Here is a 14,856-nt window from a genome sequence, read left to right on the forward strand (position 1 = left end):
ATTAAAACATTAAATATATTAATAAAATATTAAAATTTTCATTTTTATATATGAAATTGTAGAAAAATCAAAATTTCAATTCAATAGTTAAATTTTTTTTCTTAATAAATGTTTTTAAAACATTTGTTATGATCATTTACATATATATTTTTATTAAAAACAGCGTGACATTAAAAGCTGTAAAATTCTTTTTATACATAAAACCGAAAATTATTTAAAAATTCTATGTATATAAGGCTCGACGGAATAGCATTTTGTAATTCTTTAAGTCTAACAAAAAAAAATGTTTAAAGTTTTTGCATACATAATGAAAAACACAATAATCAAAAGAAAAAAATTAATTATTTTTACTAAACTACTTATTAATTATGGTGAATTTTTCACTATTATCAATATAAATTATAAATAAAATTTTAAAAATTATATATATATATATAATAATCATAAAAAATTAATATAAGAACAAATAATTTAAGTTACACTAAAAATTACGACTAACATTGGTCTACAATTTTTTTAACGTGACATCATTGATTGTGATACTAAGGAAGTATAAGGGTTTCAATGACATTTTGTCAATAAACATAATTTAAGGACACGTCCTTTAAATGACCCAACAAAAAAAGGACACGGTCCTTTAAACAAAATTAAGCTAATAAGCTACCTACCTAGTTGACAAAAAAAGAAGCTAATAAGCTACCTATTTCTTTTAGTTTCTTGTGTCATATTGGTGAACGATTCAAGTGAAATTTTATAAATAGTTTGAACTTTGGGTAGTTGAATTGGTTACTTTTATATTGATGAACAATTTGAATTCCATAATTATGATGTTAGATCATGCTTGGCCATAATCATGTTTGTCATTATTACTTAAAAATTACTTATTTTATTTTCAAAAATGTATAAAGAAAATAATAAGAATTACAAAATTTTGTACTCACCAAATTTTATACAAATTCTTGATGAGAAGAGAATAAATAAAAATAAAGTGAAGATTTTATTAAAGTAAACTCTCAATTGGGTTTTATGAGTGTCACCAAGTAGTCTTATGAAGTGTTGGTCTCATTCTAAAATCATAATCAATTCCTCCATTATGGTGACACAAACAAAAAATAAATAAATAAACAAATCAACCACACCTAAAATCCTTTTCTTCCTTAATATAGTCATGAATTGTATATAAGAAAACAATATCAACTTCCTCATATGTTAATGACATAAGCTAGAATTTATAGTCATATAATTCAAATAAATTCAACCATTGTATACTTAAGAGACATTCATTGCAAGCATCATTACTTTGGAAAAGATAAACACTATATGAACATTGTAATTGGAAAGAAAAAAAAAAGCAGGTGTATGTTCTGTTTAATCTAACTTCCTTAACAAATATGCAACTTGAACTTCTTTTGTCAATGGCATGATCCAATCACTATACAAATCAGCAACCAACCTTGGATTTATTTTGTACACTGGCTCAGCTCTTTGTTCCTTCATATTTATAATCACTTCTTGTCCATAAGTTTTGGCTTTCATTTCTACTCTCCTTTTAATTGCTTCTTCAACTTCAGGATATGTAAGCAATTCCATCAACTTATCCTTGTCCTGCATATTTGTCGCGATAAAAGAAAATTTATAATGCGTAAAAAATTCAATTTACAATCTTATATCACAAAAACGAAAATGAAACCATAATGTGTCACTTTGCAATTTACAATGGTTGGAAACTCCTCAAAGTTGAAAACATGTTCATCAAAATCAGTACTATTTTCATGGTTCTAAATTGTCGTTGCAGTTACGCTGCAAAACTTGATATTGTTGCAAATGCAGCCGCAACTGCGGTTGCAAAGCCATTGCAGCGATCTCTAAAACCTTCATATTTTGACCACAATTGCAGATGCAATTCTGGTTCGGACCGCAACTTAGAACTATGACAGTAACTAAATACATTTAATGATTTATAAAGGACAGAACATACCTACAGTACCATAAGTGCTTTATGTGTTGTTTTCCACTAAAAATAGCATGAAAGTTAAGATTCTAAAGACATTTTTGCAAAAGGCTGTTATGGACATTCTTAGTGGAAAATAACACCTAGGATACTATATTTTGTCTATTTACAAACATAAATGATATTTTAACACAAATTTAACAACAAAAATCTACAACAATTTGAATGGTTAATGCTGTTTAAATATGTTGTTAATTATGTTTAGTAGTGGTTAATTAATATAATAGCATACATGATTTTCAGGTGTTTGAAATGTACATGATATCCATTATAACCATTCAAATTATGTTAGAACATACATGATTTTCAGGTTTTCAAATATACATGATATCTATTAATTAACCACAACTTGTGCTCAAATATACACCTGAAATTGTAGTTAATAACATTCAAAATCGTGGTTAATTATGTTTTGTGGACAGTTAATGAATTTCGACATCTTGTTATATTCATTAACCATCTACTAAATGTAATTAACCATGTATTTGAATTGCATTAGTCATCCAAATTATAGTCGGATTTTGTGTCAAAATAACACAAATCATTTATAAATTGTACAAAACAACTTATGGCACAAAAAATAGCATGATGAGGCGATTACTACTTTGATCGCGTTCGATGTGGATTCACCCTTTGATAATAGTATAGTGAAATTTGAAGAATGTGGAAAAATAAAAAAGAATTATATTGAAGTGTGGCCTTCTGAAAGGTATTTGTACCTGTGCTATAATAGCAGCTTTATATGAATCTGGAGCAGCTTGAAATTTTGCCTCAGCTACAAATTTTCCATAATGGATTCTCTTTGAGAGAGCCTGCAGTCACAAAAAAAATCACAAGTTTTCATCAATATAAGAACCAAAATTTGCAATTATTACAATATTCAGCAATGAAAGACAAAATCACCACATGGCACATATTTTCATTTCTTTTAAGAAACGTCCCCTTAACATGATATATCCTGTTATAGCTCAGCTGGTTTGAGCTAAGGGTTGGAGGACTTAAAGGATGTGACCAAGGTTCAAACTCTAGCAAAAGAGAAAATACTAATGACATTTTATGTTTTGAGATACCTTAATATTAAGTAAGTCCCCCAATTATCATTTCAATTTAGACTTTGTTTGGATAAACAGCTTAATTAAGTGCTTATATATAAACTATTTCTATAACAAAAGATAAAATAAAATCAAACTCTTTTCATACAAGCTACAAGCTATTTTCATAAGCTATTCTCAAGTGCTTATGGAACTAAGATGAAAATAACTTATGGATATGTCATAGGTTTTTTCCGTAAGCTCTCCCATACAATCTCACAAACACTTGTATCATATAGGCTCAAATGAAATAAGTCAATTCAAATAGACTCTTCGACATGAATTTAATTAAAGGAAACTAATAATATGTACCTGCAAACACATTACATCACAAACAGAAGAGGATCCCAAGTTACCATCATCTCCTTCTTTGACTAATTGTGGAATAAGAACTCTGAAGTATACACTCCATACTTTATCATTTATATTTATTGATTCAGCAACAGGGTGCAACACCTATTCACACATTACATACAAATTCAATGAAGAATCAATTAGTACAACACCAATTCACTGGGCGAAGAAGCTACCAGCAGAGAATTAAAAAATCATATGATAGGACTAAGTTATTCCCAAATTATGCGTTGTTTTCGAGACTGTTTTTCTTTACACTTTGTTTTAGGCTCTATTTGAATAAACAACTGAATTAACCGCTTACAGCATAAACACTTATCATATAAGTGCTTATGTACAAATTGTTTTCATAAGCTATCCTTGAGAACTAGTGAAATAAGCTGAAAATAGCTTATAGACATGTCAATGTATCATAAGTTGTTTCTATAAGCTCTTCTAAATTGTCTCTTACTGTTATTTTTACTCTATGAAATGAGTTGAAATAGTTTAATAAAACTATACTGTCGTAGAAATAATTGAAAAGATGAAGCAATCATTTCAGTTGAATCAGAAAGCATAGTTCTGCACATGTGACTAATATTTTTGCAGCGAAACAACATCCTCAAGGAACAACTTTGATTATTGTTGAGAAATATCATTTGTGAGTGTTGTAAACACCAAAATATCGAGTCGATTCCTACTCATAAAAAAGATATATAATTTACCTGAGGGTATTGCAATGGCGGTAACAACGGTTCGGGTAGACCGGCAGGAAAGAATGGATGTTCATCGGGGCTCTTGTATCTACCAACCTTCAATGTAATGAAAACCAATCAAGGAAATTAAAACTTAGCATTAGAAAAATTTCATTTTGATAATTGATTTTCAGGTTTAAGTACATACCTTAGCATGAAGCTTCTCAGTTTCCCTAACCATGTATTCAACCAAAGAGCCATGAAATCCATCCATGGAGAAGGCGTCAGGGTCATAAGTATCTTCATTGTAACAATATTGCGCTCGCTCCAAAAGGGAAAATATTATGCTATCCTCTTGACGAATCAATGAATGTCTTATATGATCAAGTGTCAAGTTATCACTTCCATCAATCCTTTTCTTTGTTGACACTGATCTACACAAAAGAGAAAGAAAAAAAGGTAATTAGAAAATTTGAATAGACCAACATACAATACACACAAATTTTGCAATTGTAAATTTAAGAGGATGAAACACGCAAGTACAGAAAACTGCGAATGCGAAAACATAAGGCATGAGAGTGAAAACTGATTGAATCATTAACTGCGAATAGCTTGTCTTAATCTGTTAAGAATTGTCACATTTAGTTTAAATATATCAAGTACTACCAAAGTAGAGTCCAGGTACTAAAGTATGAACAAAACATTAGGTAAGTATAGCTGAAATAGAATAAACAATTAAAGAAAGAAATCTATATATATGAATATGTTACTCCCTCCATTCCATTTTAATTGTCATTTTCTAACTTTTTACACATACCAAGATAATCAATAAAGTTAACTACTTTTGATGTTATTTTTATCTTTTTCATATAATATCCTTAATCATTTATTATCTTATCTCATATATTTCTCTCTTTACAATAAATAACTAAGGCTATTATCAACAAATCAATAATTAATGTTGCATTGAACTTTGAAAACGACAGTTAAATAAGAACAAAATTTTCCTGCAAATGTGACAATTAAAAAGGAACTGAAGGAGTATAAATCTATCAGAAAAATAGGCAAAATTTGAAGGCAGAACATAATCTAACTAAATTGGGAAAGAACTAAAAAAAAGGTGAAAATTAAAGGAAGATTGATCGACAATATCAAGGTTTTTATGTCTCTGCCATCGCAACATTTGACCACAATTCTCGATGATTGAAACCCAACCGTGATGACACCACATACCATGATTGAGGCTAATCAACCACACCATTTGACTGTGATTCTCGTTAATATCAAGAATCAGGATCCCAATTTTAAACAGTGATAGTGATTATAATCTGAGTTTTAAAAATAAATGTCAATCTGGGCCATGACATAACACTTTTTATATTGCCAAAACCGGTCACAATTGAGGCTGCTTATTAGTTATTACTTCAATTCTCTGCAATATCAACGATCGCGACGTGACCTCAACTGTTCCTATTATCCAAAACCATGATTATAAATTTAAACCACGGTTATAAACAGACTGTGATCAAGAATGGCATCGGCCTCATTTGACTGTGATTCTCCACAATATCAAAAATCAGCTGTTATTTGAAACCATGATTATAAACACAACCGTGATTGAGAATCGCGGTCAAATGCTATTTAAAACCATGATTATAATCACTGTTTAAAATAAAATGCAATAGAACTAAGAACAAATGGAACTAACCCTGATAACTAAAATGCTAATATTGCAATTACATATTAAAAACTTGATAAATGAAGAATTGAAATAGTAACAATAACACCAAAAATAGAAAAATTGAAAGTGTGGAGTACTGACCCAATAGAAGAAGCAGCATGTGCCTTAACAGAAAGATTGAATTTTTGGGGGAAAAATGCAATGGGTTGGAAAGAAAAAAAAGAGGGTCGAGTTGTTAGATGAAAAGAAGAAAAGGGTGTTGAAGGTTTGTAGGTAATGGTAGCTCTAAGAACCTTAGACTCCATTAGAGAAACCAAAATTGGGAAAGTAACAAGAAAAAGAATTGAAACAAATAAGAATGAACAAAAAGTGAAACGTAAGAGGGTTATGTTTGGTTTGTTGTGTTGTGTGGTTAACGGTTGTTGTTGGTGACTGAAAAATTCAACTCAAAACTCAAAACTCAAAAAGGTGTTCATTTTTTTATTGGGATGCAAATTAGGTGTTTGGATTTATATAGTTTTCATAAAAGTTTATATTTTTAATGATTCAATAATATTAATTGATTAAAAAAATTATTTATTTATAAAATTAAGATTTAATTTATATAGAATGTAATAGATAAAAGTGTTTGATTTTTATAATAATATATTATTAAGTTTGTATCTCAAAAAAATATAAAAAAAAAAGTGTCATATTTTTTAGATGTGCATGCAATTAAAATTTTATTATATACAAGTAAAAAAGGTGTGTTTATTTTTAGTAAAATATAAATGGTGTTGTTATTATAAGTGGTTGTAATTGTAGTAGGTGGGAGGGTCTATCAGAGTATCACTTACCAAACCATTCAAACATTTTTCACACTCACCTTAAAACTTGTCTAATTTCATCAATTTTATAAAGAGTAATTTCTCTGTAATAAAATACAAATTAATATATTTAATTTAAAATTTATAATACTATTCTCTCGCTTTTATTATTTATTTATAAGATTCTATTATATTTTGTATGCTTATTAAAATAAAATTAATAGTGCAATTAATATATTGTGTATGACAACTATTAAATCACTATTTGTATAGAGATGATTTCATATTAACTTTTTACATTACAAAACAAGTTGGTGGTATTAATAAAAAATATATTTGAAAAAAGAATAATAAAATATATATATAAAATTTACATAATCTTATCTTTAAAAATAAAAAAATAAAAAAATTAAAAGAAGTCTTATAATTAGGAATTGGTCAACCAAACTAAAAGCAACATATTCCTTTTAATTAATTTATTTAATTAGATGTGATTTTTATTGATCACCCAAAAAAAAGGAATTTCGTTATAAAAAATTGGAACTTTTAGTTATATTTTAGAAAAACTAAGTGAGCTAGTAAATAAATTTTTAAAATTATGAGTCTCGATCAAAATATTTATAAATCTTATAAATTTATATATATATATATATATATATATATCTTTAAAATAGTAATGAATAGTCAAAATAATATATCCGTTAATTTGTATTTTTAGAGACTATAAATAAAAAATGTTTCTTAGACTAGGTTATAATAACTTTATGCAAATGTTAATGAGGGTAGTAATTAGTATAAAAAATTAATAATAATATTTTTTATTTCAAATCCCATATTTAGTATAATTAAATACTAGTACTTTACTTTTTTCTAAATCATTAACTTTTAGGTGGAGGTTGCTATCTGTTACCAAACTATCCAAATTCGTCCCACACTTATCTTATAACTGGTCTGCTTTCATCAATGATGGAAAGTGGAAACATGTTGTTTTTATATATTTTTTTATTTATTATGAGTTTTATAAATTGAATGAACATATTGGGAAAGTAGCACAAGATAGCTGCCAGATTTTGTAAATTAACAAATTTATCTTAAATATTACATTTTATTGGTCAAAATAATTAACTTGTTTTTTTACTAAAAAAGTAATTAATTAGTTAACTTTTAGTAAATTATAGATGGAAGTTTATGATTTTAAACGAAATAATTTTTTAGATTATGTCATAACTTTATGCAAATGTTAATGAGTATTGAGTGTATAGAAATTGGTATGAAATTAATTTGTCAAGAAAAGTTTTTGATAAATTAAGAACAAACGACTTTTATTATAATGAGAGAAGTTTGTTACCTAATTGTCTAAAAACTAAAAGTCCACTATTCAATTTTCTTTTATGTATCCACGAATATATAGCTGGCAATACAATCCCAAAGTCTCAAATCCCTTCTTCAAAATTAAGTCTCTATTAAAATAAATTTTTTAAGACTTCGACACATAATTTCATTATTTTTCCGAAAATTATATTACGTACTCCACATTTGAATCTGTCACTCCTCAATCAACGTAAAAATATAATTTTGTCGTTCTATAAAATTTTCAATTTTTTTTAACACTCATTTTTTCACCTCATCTTCCGAAACTTTAAAGAAATCATCGTAACTTTTGAATATTTCTAAATTTTTGAAATAAAAAAAAGTAAGTGCCTTCGAATTTTTCATACCTTCGAAATAATTTTTTTTCAAATTTTTGAATAATCTGAAATTTTTGAAATTGAGAAAATTTCAAAACTTTCTATATTTAGAAACTTTCAAAACTTTTTCCAAATTTAGAAACTTACGAAACTTTATAGATTTAGAAACTTTTGAAAGTTTCCAAATTTAAAAACTTTTGAAACATTCAAGATTTAGAAACTTTGAAAATATAGAAGGTTTCGAAATTTTCTCTATTTCGAAAGTTTTAGAGCTCGAAACTTTCGAAATTCTGAAAAATTTCAATTTCAAAACTTTTGAAAAAATTTATTTCAAAGGTATGAAAAATTCGAGTGCATTTACTTTTTTTGTTTTAAAAATTTGAAAATATTCAAAAGTTACGATGAATTCTTTAAAGTTTCGAAAGAGGAGGTGAAAAAATGAGTGGTAAAAAAAATTAAAGGTTTTATAAAATGACAAAATTGTATTTTCACGTTGATTTAGGGAGTGACATGTTTAGGTGTAAGGGGTGTGTGGTAGAATACTCTATTTTTTACGGGCTTAAGTGAGGGGCTAAAGGATTCATATGTGCAATGTTTTATTAATTGAGATACTTTTTATAAAAAATTTTGATATTTATTTTTTTCAAAAAAATATCGAAAAAATTTCTCAATAAAATCTAAATTATTTTTTTCTCAAAAAATTTTGTGAGCAAAATCAAAATATTATTTTTTTTGAAAAAATTGATTTTTTTTCTCGAATAAAAAAAAATTTGAGAAAAAAATTGTAAATCTTTTTTTTTATCATCTAAGTGTCGCGGCCTAAAATTTCGAGTTTTCCTCGAATTCAATGGAGTCGCCACCAAAATTTATTTTTAAAATAGGGAAAATATTGGAAAATCCTTAAAAATAGAAAGAAAAAAATGTAAAAATGGTCTTTGAAACCAGATTTTAAGTTCGGGAGTCGATTATGTGTTGGGAAGATATTAGCACCCTACGACATCCGTTAACATACGGTTACCTATAATTAATTGTGCAAAATTATATCAACTTAAATATATTTATTTTTCTTTATTATTAAATATGAATATAAATTATTTTTTTATAAATGTGATTTTTGAGATAAAAATGTGTTAAAAAGAGTAGAAAAAAGAAAGTTTTTATTAGTGTGCTTGACAAGAGCATGATCTTGCTCCTACGTATCTCCCGGTGCGATGGAGAAATCAAAGCTACGTAGTTCTTGGGTAGAAAATGCGGATGTGTTGATTGCTTTTACAGAAATTGTGTTTTGTTGTTGATAAAAACAAAAAAAAAAAAGTTGTTTTGACTGGAAGAAAAAAAAAAGAAATAGTTTATTTGATTTGAATAATTATTTTGAAAAAAAAAATGAGTTTTAAGACTATCAAATTATACAACTTGTGTATCAAAAACTCAAGGAGTAAAGAGATGTATCATCTACTTATTCCGTTTAAAAATATCTTTTATTATTTTCGATTTTTTAATTGAGTTTTAAAGCCACCAAGTGGTACAACTTATGTTTTAACAACTCAAAGATTAAAAAGATGTAACATCTAATTAATCTAATATTTATTTATTGTAAATGTTTTTTTTAAATAAACAAATACACATAGAGAGAAATAAACTTCATTATTAAGAGAGAGTGAGAGAGAACAAACTCACAAAAAAATGCCACGAAACGGGAGTTGCTTGCGGTGGTGGTTCGTCTATGGTCGAAGTTTACGGTGGTGGCTGTGTGGACTCTCTGACGGTAGTGCTCGTGGTGGTGATATGCGAAGGTCGATTGGATGATGGTTTCCCAAGGGATTGCAAATAATGATGAAGATGGTGATGTGTGGTTCATGCTCTCTCTAACTTTCTATATTTTAAGAAGATTGTGTTTTTCTTTGTTGATCTTAGAAGCAAAGAAGAACTCTATTTTCTCTATTCTCATTTTTTAGGAAAATCCCTCCGCCCCCCCCCCCCAAACTAAATTTTGTTTCTCAATTTATAGGCTACATCGATGAATCGTTGCGTCTAGTAGATACATTGAGTTCTGATTTTTCTATTGTTTTACATAAATTATAGAGTGACAATTGAATATGAGACTTCTACTTTTTGATGGAGTGCAAAGTTGGTGAAGATGAAACTTCTATTTTTTGATGGAATGCAAAGTTTGATTGAGTGCAAAGTTTGATGGAGTGTAAAGTTTGATGAAGATGAGACTTCTATTTTTTGATGGAATGCAAAGTTTGATTGAGTGCAAAGTTGGTGAATATTCAAAAGGAGATAAACATGGAAGCTTAAAATGTGGAGAACGAAAATTTGTACTATTTCTACCAAAAACAATATTTTTATTTGTTTTGTTAGTTATTGTTACTTTTTATTTGTCTTTTTATATTTTTATGATTTAAATTGGACACTTTGTTAAAACATCAATGAGTATGTAGGCTCAATTATTGGAGTAGATTAAGAGTTTAATTTTGATTTTTTTTGAAATTTTTTGGTACAATAAAATGTGATCGTAAATATATAAAATTAAGGACATTATTATGACGTATTATTTTTTGAAATATTTTTTAAATGGTCGGACAAAATTGGGTACTACACTAAACCCGCAAAATTTTAGAGACTTTTTAGTTTTGAGGATCTTTTAAAGTATGAAATTTTTTATCTCTCCAACATTTGGACTAAATTCAATAATTAGTGGCATTGTAAAATTGAAAACTCTATCTATGAATCTTATATGGAGCACTATTTTTTTAATTCAAAGTCAAATATTCTTTATTTTAATATATTAACGTCAAATTCCAAATAATTTTTTTTATTGAAAAATCAACGTAACCAAATAAGCTAGCTACACTATAATAACTTTTCATTCTCCTTGAGGGTTTGTATAACGTAATCTATAATATATTGACATTTAATATAAATAATAACTTTCTTTCATGAAATACAAATAGGAATGGTTTTTTTAATCTTATAATAAATCATAAATTCTTTCACAATTAATTTACATAACTGTGAGATTTTGAATTTGAAATAAAATATTTAATTTAATAATATTAGCATTTGTCAATTAAACTATATTTTAAAAACAACAAATTAGTATTCTTAAAACCTATTTTAATTGACAAATGTCATATTATTAAATAGGACGTTTAGTTTTTAGGTTGAACTCAATACCACACAATTGTCTGGCTAAATTATGATTGATTAGTTGGTATGATGAATGATGGTTTTATTTAACTGGCACATACATTGTTCAAAATACTGTGTGAATTATTTTTCAACCATTTAGTTCTTAAAAACATGAGACACTAGTAATTAATGGTTCGACTCAAAAATAAATAAAATATAATCAAGAATTATTTCAGTTATGATTTAATTTCTGACTCTATTGAATGAATTATATGTAACTAATTATTATAGATATTTGTATTATGTTGTGTCTTTGGTTATATGGTCTTTCTTTATTGTATTTCTTAGTTTGTTTCCCTTTTCTAAGGCCTTTGATAGTTGGTTAGAGTGGTTGTTAAGATAACAAAATTTGGGGTGCCATGGGAGCTCTATGATCTAGAGAAAGCCCTTGAAATATGATTTCTTTCCAAAAATAAATACATTTATCTTCATAATTTAAAATTTTCATTATTGTGTTAGCATTTTTCATCCAACATACATGTTGTATAAGTTGGTAATGTCACGTTAACAATTCAATAGGTGGTTGTAATACAGACAAAAAATAAAACTAAATATAATTATAAAAAAATAATAATTATAAAGACCAAAAGTAAAAGTAAAAACTATAAATGAAAAGGCAAAAAAAAAACATTAATTTTAGTTTTCAAATTCAACTAATACATATACAAGTCGTTACTATAAAAAAAATAAAAATAAAAATAATCTGTTTATCTTCTATTTTTTCTATGTATCCATAAAATATTATCTCATCTTTATCAAAATAATAAAATTGTATTTGATGGTGTCGAAATCAACTTAGTTATGTCTATTAAATTTTTCATTCAGTTGAAACATGTGTTATGTAAAGTTTGTTTTCTATTACATCTCAACTTGTATGTCATCATCAATTACACATCAACTCCAAGTGCGATTGACACCTCATTATTTCATTTCCAGTACATAATATTATAATAAATAAGTAATTGTTAATTTAATAAATAAAAAAATAATTAAAATAATTAAAAAAATAAATTATATTAATAAAAGCAAATAAAATACATTCAATAGAAAAAAAAAGATATAATTAATGTAGTTCAATAAATATTGCAAAATAAATGATGTTATATCATTTTAACAATTTTATGTATCTTTCCTTCTTATGAACTACATTAACTTTGTATTTTTTTATTAAATATATTTTATTTGATTTTATTAATATAATTTTATTTTTTTAATTTTTGTATTTATTAAATTAACAATTATTTATTTATTATTAAAAAAATAAAAATAATTTATTGTAGACAAACTTCATATGATTATAGTTGGAAATGCGATCTCTTGAATATTAAATAGAACATTTTAGTATTCAAATTTCAATTTATAGTATAATTTAAAATTTTAAATAAAAAAAGATATAAAAGTGAAATATCTATACTTAAATTGTCTAATTTTTCAAACCAACTAAAATTCTGAAACAAAAGATATATGAAAACTAAAATAATAATAATAAAAACTAAAAATGTATTTACGGTTTTAATATAAGTTTCTTTTACCTTTGCAAAAAGGAAAACAATTTTATTTATCTTTTAGATTGATTATTTAAATTTTTTTCGTAATTTATTCTTTATGTTATGTTAGTATGGGTGCGGGTGTGTTTCAGTGTTTGTATTTCCATTTTTTATTATATGAATGTATATTAATCTTGAATGAAATTTTCTGTATTATTTTTATTTTAAATAAAACGAGGGATGTTGGCTAAATATATAATTATAAAAGGTGATAATAATGGAAAGAAAGAAAAAAAATGGTAGAAGGTGATAAACAATAGAAGAAAAATTGAAAAGAAGTAAATTTTAGAAGTTATAACTTTTTTAAGCAAAAACTGAAAAAAAAAAAAAAAAAAAAAAAAACACACACACATTTATAATAAAAAAAAAGTGGGTTACACCAAATTTGTATATTATCTTTATCAATGTTATATATTTTGTTTGTAATGTTAGCATAAAGTATCAACTTAAATGAAAAAATACTTCGAAAATCAATATAGAAAATGAGTCAAAACCTAGACCTATTTCTACTATTAATTTATAATTTTGTAAACTATTAAAATCAAAATTGTTAAACTTTATGGACTTGAATACCTATACTAATAATATAAAGTGATTACACACAATTATCCTTTTGAATAGTTGATTTTCAATCAAATGGTTAAGATTTCACATGCACTAAAACAATATTGACCATTAACTAACATCAAAGTATAAAATAAACATTCTTTCATTTTTCATAACTAAAATATATGTAAAATGTATGTTTATATTATAAATCTACATTTAAAAGTCAATTAAAAATATTCTTTTAATTATTAATAATAATTTGATCAAAGTCGATAAAATAAAAATAATCAATTATTTATCTTAAACTTAAAAGATAAGATACACATAAATGTGTTAATTTATATTTCTAAACATTATAGTCTATTCTATTGTCATTATTATTTTAAACCATGATTTTCCAGTTATGTAATTTCCAAAATATTCTATTATATAATTTTTTAGTATTTTAGTAATTAAAAATATAAAAAATTATTTTGATAACAAATTCAACAAAAAATATAATTTAATCATCAAATTATCAAAATAATACTTAAAAAATAAAACTTGTTATTATAAAATAATTGAAAAATATAATTTAACCTGAAAGTAGTCCATAACAATTATAACTTTAGAAGCTAGATAAACTCTGTGACGACTCAAAAATTAATTTAAATTTTATAGTTATGTTTATACTTTGAGACTAGTTTAGAAAGAAAAAAAAAGCTTTTACATTCATCAAAATCAACGAAAGTTGAGACATTTACACAGTGAACTCAGAAGTATCTTTGAAGCAAGAAATCTGAAGAACAGTAACAATGGCATCATCAGTAAAAACATTCGACATAATAATCTTAGGAGCATCAGGTTTCACAGGAAAATATGTTCTCAAAGAAGCTCTCAAATTCCTCAAAAACAAAAACAACACTCTCAATTTCAACTCTATAGCAATAGCTGGTAGAAATCAATCAAAATTAACCCAAACCCTAATTTGGGCGACCCGACCCGACCCACCACCTTCAATCCCCATCCTAACCGCAAACACCGCCGACCCTATTTCCCTCCGTTCACTCTGCCTTCAAACCCGCCTCATCCTCAACTGCGTCGGTCCCTTTCGACGCCACGGCGAACCCGTCGTCGCCGCGTGCGTCGAAACGGGCACCGATTACTTGGATATAACGGGAGAGTCCGAATTTATGGACCGGGTTGAAATTGGGTACCATGAGAAGAGTGTAAAGAATGGGTCTTTGGTTGTTTCGGCTTGTGGGTTTGATTCTGTTCCTG

At 26.4% G+C, this 14,856-nt stretch overlaps 2 protein-coding genes across 2 annotated transcripts in view; one reads left to right on the forward strand and one right to left on the reverse strand.

Moving 5' to 3' along the window:
- Positions 1 to 1,173: 1,173 nt before the first annotated feature.
- On the reverse strand, positions 1,174 to 6,261 carry LOC101500698 (chorismate mutase 1, chloroplastic). The gene is made up of 6 exons (XM_004489378.4): positions 5,953 to 6,261; positions 4,339 to 4,564; positions 4,161 to 4,247; positions 3,415 to 3,558; positions 2,731 to 2,823; positions 1,174 to 1,605 (listed from the first exon to the last, which is right to left on the reverse strand). The coding sequence occupies exons 1-6, from the start codon at positions 6,114 to 6,116 to the stop codon at positions 1,369 to 1,371; spliced, it is 951 nt and encodes a 316-aa protein (XP_004489435.1). The 5' UTR covers positions 6,117 to 6,261; the 3' UTR covers positions 1,174 to 1,368.
- A 7,998-nt stretch (positions 6,262 to 14,259) lies between these two features.
- Positions 14,260 to 14,856, forward strand: part of LOC101501012 (probable mitochondrial saccharopine dehydrogenase-like oxidoreductase At5g39410) — a 2,491-nt gene continuing 1,894 nt past the window's right edge. Inside the window, exon 1 of the mRNA XM_004489379.4 lies at positions 14,260 to 14,856. This exon is cut by the window's right edge and continues 206 nt beyond it. Coding sequence (XP_004489436.1) covers positions 14,391 to 14,856 — 466 coding nt within the window. The 5' untranslated portion in view covers positions 14,260 to 14,390.

The sequence above is a fragment of the Cicer arietinum genome, chromosome 2 (assembly GCF_000331145.2).
Source record: "Cicer arietinum cultivar CDC Frontier isolate Library 1 chromosome 2, Cicar.CDCFrontier_v2.0, whole genome shotgun sequence".
Taxonomy (NCBI): Eukaryota; Viridiplantae; Streptophyta; class Magnoliopsida; order Fabales; family Fabaceae; genus Cicer; species Cicer arietinum.